Source organism: Schistocerca nitens, chromosome 7 (assembly GCF_023898315.1).
Source record: "Schistocerca nitens isolate TAMUIC-IGC-003100 chromosome 7, iqSchNite1.1, whole genome shotgun sequence".
Classification (NCBI taxonomy): domain Eukaryota; kingdom Metazoa; phylum Arthropoda; class Insecta; order Orthoptera; family Acrididae; genus Schistocerca; species Schistocerca nitens.
The window spans coordinates 633,138,384-633,151,850 of NC_064620.1; the positions used below are offsets into that span (position 1 = coordinate 633,138,384).

Genomic DNA, 13,467 nt, shown 5'->3' on the forward strand with positions numbered 1-13,467 from the left:
AATGCTGATGACACAGAAAGATTCACGCATTTATCTGTAGGATATTGTAAACAGAAATTTGCAAGCTTGGGAACAAGTAATCAGGAGAGTACAGGTGTACAGCAAGTCTTAGAATGGCTTGTCAAAAAGATCCAGAAATCACAAGGTCTAACTGAACAATTAACAAGACTGGTGTCAGAGAGGCATCTTTTCTAGGTTATGATCAGGATTCAGGCACCCTTTTTTGAAAGAAGTGAAAATAACAGAATAGCCCCACAAAATGCTTAATAATGCACAGAAAAGTAAGGTTAGTATATTTCATTAAAATATTAAGAGGACTGAGTAGCAAAGTAAAAGGGCTTCTTGTCTGTTAGTAAAATTTAGAGAGCTCTCACAAGATAGAGGTCCTGTGCCTGTCTGAGCACCACATAACCACAGGGTTACATGTACAAGATTAAACTATTGCAGCTTACTCATGCAGAAATAACATAGGTAAAGGAGGAGTTGTTACATACGTTAAGACACAACACAGGTTCAAAGAATGAAAATTCCAGGAAGGAACAGAATCCAAGGTGATGGTGGAGTTGGTGGTCGTGTGTGTGTGTGTGTGTGTGTGTGTGTGTGTGTGTGAGGTGTGCTTGCTTACTTTGTGTGTGTGTGTGTGTGTGTGTGTGTGTGGGTGTGTGTCTTTACTGATGAAAGCTGTGGCTGAAAGCTACATGTGAGTGTCTTTTTAATTGTGCCTGTCTGCAACACGACAAGTCTTCTTCAAGGTGAGTAGCAATCTATCTTTTCCTACACTGTTAGAACACAAGTTCAAAAACATTGAGACAAGTAGATTTTCTTGTGATCAGCACATAGAAGTGTATGCTTTTGAATTAACGCTGAAAAAAAGTTCACTTTTAATTGTAACAGTATACAGATCCCCACTGGGAAATTTTGAGCTATTTATGAAGAATCTGGATTCCTTATTGTGCTATCTGTCAGACAGCAGCAAACAATTAATAGTCTGTCGTGACTTCAATATAGATTTTCTAAAGGAGTCTGATAGGAAAAACAATCTGGAAACCTTATTTGGCTCCCACAATTTGATCTCAGTAATTAAGTTTCCAACAAGTGTGGATAAAGACAATAGGACCCTAATTGGTAATGCTTTATTTGATGAAGCACAAATTACGAAAATAACTGTCTATCTAGTAACAAATGCTCTCTCTGATAATGATGCACAGTTAGTTAGTATAAATAACACAGTATTTTACAGTATGGATATTCATCAGTGGAAATCCGATAGGATAATTATTGAGTGCAGGGCAAACATTTTTAAGAATAGTTTACAGAGGATGACATGGGATGTACTTTATAATGAACCAAATACGAACATGAAATTTAATCTATCCCATGTTAAATTTGTATCATTATTTGAAAATAGGTTTCTGCATAAACTATTCAGAAATGACACTAAACAGCCAGGTAAGAAACCATGGATCACTAGAGTGATTAAAGTATCTTGTGCAAGGCAAAGGGAAATATATCTTTTGGCAAGAACAAGTAGGGACCCTGCAGTAGTTGCATGCTACAAAAAATTACTAACAAAGATTACTACAAAATCGAAGAAAATGCACATGTCAGAAATCAGTACTTCTGACAACAGAGTTAAGGCAATACGGAATATATTGAAGTCAGAGACAGGACAACCAGCCACAGAACAACACAGCAGCACTATTGAACTAAATAAAGGGCTATAAACGATGAGGCACAGGTAGCAAAAGCATTTAATAATTTTTTTTGAAATATAGCAGAAAGCATTGAAACAAACAGTTCAAAAGCAAAATCACACCAGTATGTTGAAAATGTAACTTTCATAAAATTAAATCATATGAATTGATCACCAACTTCTTCTTCAGAAATTAAGAAAATTATACATTCTCTCGAAAATAAAAGCTCATCTAGTTTCGATGGTGATTCCAAAAGAGTACTAAAAATATGTTCCCTTGTAATACATCCACTCCTATCTGAAATACATAAGGCATCATTAACTCGAGATATTTTTCAGTGTGACTGAAACATGCCATTGTTAAACCCTTTAAGAAGGGTGATAAGAGAGATGTGCCCCCCCATGAACCACGGACCTTGCTGTTGGTGGGGAGCCTTGCGTGCCTCAGCGATACAGATAGCCGTACCATAGGTGCAACCACAACAGAGGGGTAACCGTTGAGAGGCCAGACAAACGTGTGGTTCCTGAAGAGGGGCAGCAGCCTTTTCAGTAGTTGCAGGGGCAACAGTCTGGATGATCTGGCCTTGTAACACTAACCAAAAGCCTTGCTGTGCTGGTACTGCAAACGGCTGAAAGCATGGGGAAACTAGAGCCTTAATTTTTCCCAAGAGCATGCAGCTTTACTGTATGGTTAAATGATGATGGCGTCCTCTTGGGTAAAATATTGTGGAGGTAAAATAGTCCCCCATTCAGATCTCCGGGCGGGGACTACTCAGGAGGATGTTGTTATCAGGAGAAAGAAAACTGGCGTTCTGCGGATCAGAGCATGGAATGTCAGATCCCTTAATCGGGCACGTAGGTTAGAAAATTTAAAAAGGGAAATCGATAGGTTAACGTTAGATATACTGAGAACTAGTGAAGTTCAGTGGTAGGAGGAACAAGACTTCTGGTCATGTGAATACAGCGTTATAAATACAAAATCAAATAGGGGTAATGCAGGAGTAGGTTTAATAATGAATAGGAAAATAGGAATGTGGGTAAGCTACTACAAACAGCACAGTTAATGCATTATTGTGGCCAAGATAGACACAAAGCCCACGCCTACCACAGTAGTACTAGTTTATATGCGAACTAGCTCCACAGATGACGAAGAGATTGATGAAATGTATGATGAGATAAAAGAAATTATTCAGATAGTGAAGGGAGACGAAAATTTAAGAGTCATGGGTGACTGGAACTTCATAGTAGGAAAAGGAAGAGAAGGAAACATAGTAGGTGAATATGGAATGGGAATAAGGAATGAAAGAGGAAGCCGCCTGGTAGAACTTTGCACAGAGCATATCTTCGTTCAAGAATCATGAAAGAGAGATATTGGAAGGTCTCAGACAGATTATATAATGGTAAGACAGAGATCCAGGAACCAGGTTTTAAATTGTAAGACATTCCCATGGGCCGATGTGGACTCTAACCAAAATCTATTGTTTATGAACTGTAAGTTAAAACTGAAGAAACTGCAAATAGGTGGGAATTTGAGGAGATGGGATTTGGATAAACTGAAAGAACCAGAGGTTGTAGAGAGCTTCAGTGAGAGCATTAGGGAACGATTGACAAGAATTGGGGGAAACAAATACAGGAAAAGAAAAATGGGTAGCTTTGAGAAATGAAATAATGAAGTTAGCAGAGGATCAAGTAGGTAAAAAGATGAGGGCTAATAGAAATCCTTGGGTAACAGAGGAGATATTGACTATAATTGATGAACAGAGAAAATATAAAAATGCAGTAAATGAAGCAGGCCAAAAGGAATACAAACGTCTCAAAAATGATATCGACAGGAAGTGCAAAACGGCTAAGCTGGGATGGTTAGAGGACAAATGTAAGGATGTAGAGGCTTATCTCACTAGGGGTAAGATAGATACTGCCTACAGGAAAATTAAAGAGACCTTTGGAGAAGGTGCAAATTTTGGGGAGAGACAAATCATTAACTTGACATATTTTGCATATTTTCGTTCAATAATGTCATGTGGAATAATGGCTCTGAGCACTATGCGACATAACTTCTAAGGTCATCAGTCACGTAGAACTTAGAACTAATTAAACCTAGCTAACCTAAGGACATCACACACATCCATGCCCGAGGCAGGATTCGAACCTGCGACCGTAGCGGTCGCTCGGCTCCAGACTGTAGCACCCAGAACCGCACAGCCACTCTGGCCAGCCACGTGGAATAATGTCCTGTGGCAATTCATATTTAAGAAAGAAATGTGCTGTGAGGGTAAAATGTGATGCTCACCCACAATCATCTTGTAGACATCTGTTTAAGGAGTTGGTCATTCTTACTTACTGCTTCACAGTATATTTATTCCCTCATGAAATTTGTTGTAAGTAATCCACTACAGTTCAAGAGGAATCATGAGATACATAATTACAATACCAGAAGGAAAATGACATTCATTACTCCATTTAAGGTTGTCTTAAGCACAAAAAGTGGTGCACAATGCAACAACAAAAATTTTTGATCATTTACCCAGTGATATAAAATGTCTGACACACACCAAAGTAAAATTAGATAACAAACTGAGAAAGCTTCTCCTTAATAACTCCACCTATTCACAAAAGAACTTCTGTTATTGTAATGTGTAAACAGTGGTGGGTAGGAATTACTAACTCAAATCTGTACACCTTTTTTTTCTTTTTGTAAAAAAGGGAGACAGAAATGTTTAGAATGTAAGTGTATGTACAATTTAACTTGCAATGTGAATGTATAATGACTCATTCCACATCATTATGATCTATTGTGCAAAATAAGCCATGGCACATGCTACTAACTAACTAGCTAAGTGAGGCACAGAGGAAACGAGGTCTCTTAAATTTTGTGGGCAGAATTAGTTAAATATTGTTTGGTACATTAGATAAACGGGATGCCTTCTATTTCAAATCAAAGACTGATTTAATTGAAAATGAACAGATAAAATAACTTCAGTTGACCAAAGAGCACGTAACAGTAGTAAAAGCAACTTTGACAAGTTTCAGTCACACAGTAGCTAGTCTTGCATGTAACAAGGAAATAAATGTCAAAAACATGGAAAAGTTCATTTGATACATGAATGAATATGCTAATAGTATTGATCGGACTTAGCTATGATCAGTACTGTTAATAAATAGTTAATACAGTAGGTACTGATTTACACTGAGCTCGAAAGATAGTACAAGATTTTAATTTTTGCCACAGTAAATGTTCAGAAAGGACTACAGGAAACGCATATAATTAATCCAGTACAATTAGATAAATACATGCATTTAATATGGGATGGGAGTTCTTAACTGCTCTCACGGAACAGAGTGTAGACCAGTTGTTACTCCTGATTGATGTTGATGCATTTATGTCTGGCTATATATGAAGCTATGCACTGAATGTCTCATTAGTAGAAAATGAGTTGTTTAATTTGTACAGAGTATTACCACCACCTTCTGAAGCTGATGGAAATCAAAATTTATTTATGTACAAACAGCAAGAGAAAGCTTATTTGTTACTCGATGAATCCGAGCGGCACTATTCAAAACTGAGAAATGACCGAATGCTGTATGAAGAGATATAACGCATTCAGAAAATTTGTAAGCAAATGTTTGTTTTAATGTCCATGTATGATCATGAAATGTGTGAAGCTAGGATGCTGCAACCAGTGAGGGAATTCTCAATGATTGTATTAAGCAGTCTGTGAAACTAAATGATAGTATTTGGACTCCACTGAGTCAGAACCAATGGTTATTCATTGCTTTAGAAGATGAAGGCTCGACAACTTTGTGTAATGACAACAAGCCAACAGATTTACTGGTCAAACAATGGAAACTCCAGGTAGGAATATTAACAGTGTAGGAAAAGGTAGATTGCTACTTACTGTAAAGAAGACACATCAAGTTGCAGACAGGCACAATTAAAAGACACTCACATCTACCTTTCAGCCACAGCATTCATCTGTTACACACACACACACACACACACACACACACACACATACACACACACACAAACGCCAACTCTAGCAACTATCTCTGCCCCGAGACGCTGGAGTTGACAGTCTAGCAACCTATCTTCTCCTGGATTGTAGATGTACTGGTCAAATGTACAGAGAAACTAACATTTTATGGAAAATGTAAAGGGTATAGAGCACAGGTGTTGATACAGTCTGAACAAATAATAAGAATTATTTTGAACATTGAAGATGTAGTGCCAGCTTTAAACATGGAGATTGATTCTTGTACTGTAAATAAGAAAAAGTGGAAAATTTCTGAGTTAAGGTTAGACCTGCTTTTAAACATGTAATAAAAATGTCAATGACCTTAAAGTATCAGGTCACAAAATAGCGGAAATAGAAGAGAAAATAGCTTTCCAAGAGCACCATAATTTCTCAGAAATACTGTGGCATCATTATTTGTTCTATGCTTACTTCTATGTTCATGTGTTGTTTGTGCAGATATTGCAAGTATTTTAGAGGTTGTTTTAAGTACATGTGGAAAGGCATGGGCAATGATCTTTGTGGCAGAGTGTGCATGAGGATGACCATAGTAAACACATGAAAGATCAGAGATGATATGTATTATAATAGAATAATATTATTGTCATATGACATGTTATATACAATCATTTGATTCAAACATTGGTGGCTCATCAGTGAATAATTCTATGCTTACCTAAGTATACCTTAAAACAAGATATAGTAAAATAAAGCATATGGATGTTATACGACGCACACTGCAACATAAAAGAATTACACGTTAGATTTATTCCTGTTCCTTAAAATTTCCACAGTGGTTTAAAATCATTATTTTAAAGTATTTTTCATGTTTGTTTCTCTAGTTTATAAATATGCGCATACATATTTTAATGTCTGCTTGTGTCTGTATGTGTGGATGGATATGTGTGTGTGTGCGAGTGTATACCTGTCCTTTTTTCCCCCTAAGGTAAGTCTTTCCGCTCCCGGGATTGGAATGACTCCTTACCCTCTCCCTTAAAACCCACATCCTTTCGTCTTTCCCTCTCCTTCCCTCTTTCCTGATGAGGCAACAGTTTGTTGCGAAAGCTTGAATTTTGTGTGTATATTTGTGTTTGTTTGTGTGTCTATCGACCTGCCAGCGCTTTTGTTTGGTAAGTCTCATCATCTTTCTTTTTAGATATTTAGATACATAGTTTACACGATACATAGTATATAAGTATTGACACAGTCTCAGGACTGAAGACCACAACAACAACAACAACAACAACAACCACCTCCATTAAAAGGGAACATAGGCGTACACAGAGCATAATGTAGGGGGTGGGGGAACAAATGTAATATCTCTTACTTGTCTTCCTCGTTTATAAAATTATATCCTTACTGTAGTAGCATTTGCTTTTTAAATATTTTTCAGTGTTTGCATCTATGGGTTCTAGCTTGCAGTCCATCAACACCTTTTATGCTAAGCTTCAAAGCCATGTAATATGGAGTATTTTCAAATAATGTTAGGCTGTGGCAAGGTAACATGTAATCTTGATTGTGCCTTGTTTCATAAGCCATAGTAGTGACCTCTTTAGTCAAGTATAGGAAATAGTGACAAGTGAGAAGTAAGTTCAATTACTTTTGAACACAATGAGGATAGAGTCTCATTTCCAGTACCAGCTCCACACAGAAATAAAAGATAATGAAGGCACTGCAAAACTCCCTTGGTATGTAAGAAATTACTATCGTGAATCAGATAAGAAAAATGTAAACAAGAATCTTGTGTGTTCTTTTTGTAACGATGATTTATGATGTTCTGTATTGAAGTGTTTATATACATATAATGCACAGAAAAATAAACAGGTGAATATTATGTGTATATGTACCATAACCAAAAAAGTCTACCTTTATCTTTATTATGTATATTACGTACCTGTAACGTGAAAAACCAAAGTTATTTAATCAATGATTTAAACTGATTTTTCTATGAAGCTGTAAAGCACAGTGAAAAATGAAACACTTGGTATTCCAGCCCAACATGCAGGAGTCGGCGGTCGCATGTGTGTGTGAGATGTGCTGGTTTGTGTGTGTGAATGGTATATGTCTCTCTTTTATTCATGAAGGCTGTGGCTGAAATCTTTATGTAAGTGTCTTTTAATTCTGCCTGTGTGCAACATGACATGTCTTCCTTACAGTAAGTAGCAATCTATCTTTTCCTACAATGTTAAACACTGTTTTATATTGATGTTTATATGTGTGCAAAAGTGCAGTTCAAAATGAACTTCAGGAAGCAAAATGTAAAACAAACTAAAGTGAATAGTCAAGAATGTATATAATGTCATTTTTAGAACTAAGATGTTTATCACAACAGAAGGCAGGTTACAAATACAAATTTGTCAAGTGACTGACAACAAATTTTTCCCATGGGGCAGGTGGCAAATATTGATGATGTAAGGACTAACACATTGTTAAAATTAAGGCTACTGGAAATCAGCAAGGTCACTCCAAGACAGGAAATCAGACACAATGAAAACAGCAGGCAAAAGTGTCCTACTGGGAAAAGTTTCACTTCAGAGAATTAACAAGTAACTCCATCCACCACCTAGACACTGTTGGAAGGCATCACAGTAGAAAATGGTCACAAAATGGCAAATCTTTATCAGATGCAGCAAGCCTCATACTTGCCCTTGAGAAACACAACATCAGTCAGTTTACACTGGTCAGAGTGCTACAAGAAGGTCCCTACTGACAAAAGGCCTCTGGGTGATGCCAAGTGACATAAAAAACTATTTTGTTGCTAAGAGGAAGAGCAATGACATTTAGCTTTCAGCTGAATGCTGTTGCTACCAAACTTGGAGTTTGTAAATGTAAAGTCCAGATAACTCCCTACCTATGGAGTAGGAAGAGGGGAGGGATCTGAATGTGGTTGGCCAGAGGAGTCCTGGAGGTGCAGAGCAATCCATCACATTTGTTGAAGCATGTTAAGTGCCAGTGGGTTGGTGGGCTGACTACAGGAAGGAAGAAATAGTGTGCCAACACAATACTTTAGAAACCCATGTCTTTGTATTCAGAGGAAGTTCTCAGTCACATCACTGGGATGCCAACTCCACATCACTCCTTGTTGCCAGCCTCAGTAAGCTCTGACAAGTCTGTTACTCGCACTTCGCATGCTGCTCTCAAAGTTTGTACTTAAAATACTGCTAGTGTTCACTCCTCCTGTTAGTGCTCACTCCACGGGCTCAGTCACTGACCTCTGTTGTGCAATCAACAATAGTGTAAAAGAAGAATATGGAATGAATAGATTGCTACTCACCATATAGAGGTGGCACTGCGTCACAGGCAGGCAGAATTAGAATGCCTACACATTCACAGAATAACAACACATATACACATGGCCAATGACTCCGCATGATAAGAACTGACTGTGACCGTGTTTGACTTGAGCAGCAATTTAGCTGAGGTGGGGAGTGGGGTTAAGGAGGCAGGGCAGGGATGGGGCAGGATAGCAAGTCCGGTGTGGGGGAAGATGCTACTGCTGCCTGTGGGAGCAGTGTGGAGAGAGAGATAGTGTTGGAGCATAAGGCTGCTAAGTGCAATGTTGGGAGGTTGTGGTTGGAGGAGGGAGTAGGGGAGAGAGGGGGAGGGGGAGAGGGGAACAGAGAGGAAATAAGTAGAGAAGAGGAAAGGACTTGTAGGTGTGCTGGCAGAATATGAGGCACGTGTTGTAAGGGATCAGTGATGCCACAAACATAGATGCTAGCATCCGACACCCATGTCAATACTAGGCAGGAGTCGATTGTTGAGCGCTGCAGGAGGCAGTGAGATTAACATTGAGTGAGCAGTAGTACTGGAGAGACAGGACAAGAATGATGGTCGAGTGAGTAGTAAACGGTAAATTCACCAGAGTATGACAAATGAGTGCGTCCCCCTGATCATCGTGGGGTTGACCCTCGTTGGTACTGATTCGCGAGTGATATAAAACCAAAAGCGACAAGTGCCAAATTACGTGTTTCGCGTCAACCGCATTGGCCAGCAACAACCATGGATTGCAGTGAGGATTGTTGTGAATGTTAACCATCACCATTGCGTGTGACGAAGTACTTAAAATCAGCAATCAATAAAAGATATAACCATAATTAAACGTGTAAGGCGAAGGTAGCAGCTGACTCAGAATTTGTGTGTTAGTAGAAAATACATATCAGTTTGTACATCACAACCTTCATGGTCTTTAATAATACACAAGCTTTCAATCATTAACTATTCCGTCTCAGAACAGCCTCACTCGGTTGAAATACCCCCAAAACCACAGCAGAAAAACTGATAGCCTTCCATCCATTAAGCACACAGTCATATAATTATAATAATTAATTGTTTGGCGGCTTCGGTAATCACACAAAGACCAATAAAGGATATAACAGGGGTGTTACAATGTGTAATGGAATGGGATAGCGACATTGACACCAATCCAACTGAAGCTGATGTATTACTTTACATAAAAGCTTTATTTTTCATTTAATGTTCAGTTCGAACCTGTTTCTCACATGTGTGTGCTTTATTTTCTTTGAATACATGAAGATTTTGTGTAAATATTCCTACATCAACAGCCATCTAATATAAAAGTAATTGAATGGTATATTCCACAAAAATCAACAATATAAAATCAGCCTGAGACAAACCAAATGTATGAGTTGTTTTTCTCTTGTCTTTTGGTAAGTGTGTGGCTCTGCATATTTTTCATGTCTTCTTCCTCAGTCTGCTTAGAGAGTAGATAAATATTGTAAGTGTATAGATGTTTGCTGGTTTTGTTCTTAGAATTAAATATGAAACAAATGTACAAAAATCTACTGTTATTATTCTTATCATAAGTTTTCTTAGTGTGGATACTTACATGATTGTGTATTAACTGACAATTTCAAATTGCTTTGGCTGAGACAGCAAAGTCGGCAGATCATCATGAAGAGACATAATGGCAGAACATGCACTGCATTCAGTCATTAATTTGTCACTGCTCACAGTAAATTGTGGCTCTAAGATTAGATGCTGATTGCTTTAATAGGTCTAGCACTTATAATGTATAAGAAACTACTGCAAATGATTCAGTCATTCATCTCTGATCAATGATGCTGTCAGGCTTCAATTTTGTAAGATACAGCACCCACTTAATAATATTGATTGAAGGAGGTCGATGTTAGTAAATATCTATACTTTTACTGAGCATACTCTGCGGTCAACCCACACAAAATAGAGGTACGTTATTAAGACCATATTCCCACCATCTAAATGATACGTCGCTCTATCTGACGATGACTGCCTTTTTGCTGAAGAGTTTCAGCGCTGTCAGTTTCCATTAAATTAAACTGATAGCCTCACTTGAGAACTTTACATTAAAGCAAAGCTACAATTAACTTATATAGAGAGATACAGGAGTAACAACTCAAGACCTAAGTTATACCCAGGAATTGATAAAAACAATCAGTCAAATTCCATGTTGACCTACCCAGCAGCTTATTCTGAAAGACTTTTCCTTGTGTTTAATTTTATTACTATCTTCTTTTCATCCCAAAGTGTCCACCAACATAAACATTATCAGTTAATGACATTTATTGGTATATAACTAAGTTGTAGTTGAGATCCTAAATAGAGATTATGACCTGATTTCAGAGAAGAAGATAGAGAGGTGTTTTAAAAATCTCATAACATGTTATATAATTCACCTAAATTTGGTTTATGTATGTAGAATAAATTGACAAAGCAGCAGAAGCATAACATGTCTGTATACCTCTATGAACCAGTGAAATTAAAAAAAAAAAAAGGTCTGGTTGAAGTTATCTATTTGGAAGCAGTTTAGAACAGCATTATTCATGCAGACAATAAACAGCAATGCAGAATAAAGGAATAGCATTTCATTACCCTCATCATGACAATTCATCCCAATAAAATGACAGAAGGAATACTAACATTCTACTTACCACATTCTTGGAAGATGCTTTGCTGTGTGACTCCTTATCCTTCTTTGCAGCCTTCGGAGGGTCAGCATGCTGCTGGGACCCTGTTTCCTCCCCAGAAAACTGTAATGATTGCAATGGAGTTAAAGACAAGCAATTTCTTTCAGCTAGTACAAAGTCCCAATCAGACTTCTAATTCATGGATTAAAAAAATTCCTCCACAGAAATAATAATGAGAAAAGGCAAAAACTCACCTACATATCACTGACATGTAGCACACAGTACCAAAGAACAGAAGATAAACTTTTACCAATTTTTCTGCAAATGTTGGGTCTTTTTCCAGTTTATGCAAACTGACAAGCACTCAAGCTAGAAAAATGTGTCATGTGTGTGTGTGTGTGTGTGTGTGTGTGTGTGTGTGTGTGTGAGAGAGAGAGAGAGAGAGAGAGAGAGAGAGAGAGAGAGAGATAGAGAGAGAGACTCAGTCACAAACTAATGCTGCACAGGACACAGGATTCTAGTTGTCATCGTGTCATTGGTGTGATGGTAGAGTGCAGGAACAGGAAGGCACATTTTAATGGTACATTTGACTGTGGCCCAATTATGGCTTCTATAAGCACAGTAGAGTATTGCTGTTTATCAATAACACTATCAGTGCAGTGACTTAGGTGAATTAAAAAGATTAACGGGGGTCAGGAACTGTTCAGAAAACTATATGACATTATTCCACCTGTTTGAATTATATGAGCGCATACTGAAAAGTAGTGCCTTCGAATTTTTAATTCTGTTCTCAATATCAGTTGAGGTATTACATGTCATGCATATTACTCAGTCAGCTTTACTACTTCACTGACACAAGTTGCAATTCTTTATTGCCAGAGGGCTCCAGATTGTAGTGTTTAACATGCCAGTATGTAATGTAACTAAGTCAGTGCATGAGAAATAGTTAAGAAAACTGGAAGCACGAATTCGAAGAGTTCATCAACCCATTGGAGCACTCTCCTTCAGCATGACAATGTAAGGCCACCCACAAGTGTTGCAACATCAGCAACAATCCCACGCCCTGGGCTCACTGTCAATGATCGTGCTCCATCTGATTTTCATCTGTTTCCAAAACTTGAAGAACACGTTAAAGGGCTTCATTTTGATAGTGATGAAGAGTGCAAGCTGTATTGAGGCTGTGGCTCCATCTGGTCTCTCATTGGCAGAAATGTGTTCATCATCAGGGTGACAATGCTGAGAAGTGCAAGTTATTTAGAACTAAAGGAGACGACTCACTGAAAGCCAGAAATACTGTATCATTGATAGGCACACAAACAAAAGGTATGGAGCTTGGCTAGCTTTCGGAATGCACTTCCATTTTTTAGCTGTAGGAAAAACATGGATGTGCGCACACGTGCGCGCGCACACACACACACACACACACACACACACACACGTACCCCTACACATGTACCTCAGTTGACTGAGCACAATATAGGGGTACAGGCTTGTGCATGCAAAAGAGAGAGAGAGAGAGAGAGAGAGAGAGAGAGAGAGAGAGAGAGAGAGTGTGTGTGTGTGTGTGGTGTTTTCTTACAGCTCGAAAAAGGCAGTGTGTTCTGAAAGCTAGCCAAGTTCCGTACCTTTTGTTTGTGTGCCTGTCTGCCTTTCGGTGAGTCATCTTCTTTATTCCTAAATAATTCATAATTTTCGACCAGAACTTTTCGTACTTTATTATGCCGATTAGATTAGATTACATTTACTTTCATTCCAATTCAAATAAATATGAAGACACAAAGAATTAAGATGTAGAACATTAATAAAGTTTGTTTTATTTAAAAAGCTTCAAGAGCTTTCACATAAAATATGCAGA

At 38.0% G+C, this 13,467-nt stretch overlaps 1 protein-coding gene across 1 annotated transcript in view; it reads right to left on the reverse strand.

Annotated features, from left to right (window-relative positions):
* The window catches only part of LOC126194656 (TRAF3-interacting protein 1), a 260,931-nt gene that overhangs the window by 158,939 nt on the left and 88,525 nt on the right, over positions 1-13,467 (reverse strand). The window contains exon 4 of the mRNA XM_049932847.1: positions 11,637-11,735. Coding sequence (XP_049788804.1) covers positions 11,637-11,735 — 99 coding nt within the window. The remainder of the gene's footprint in view (positions 1-11,636; positions 11,736-13,467) is intronic.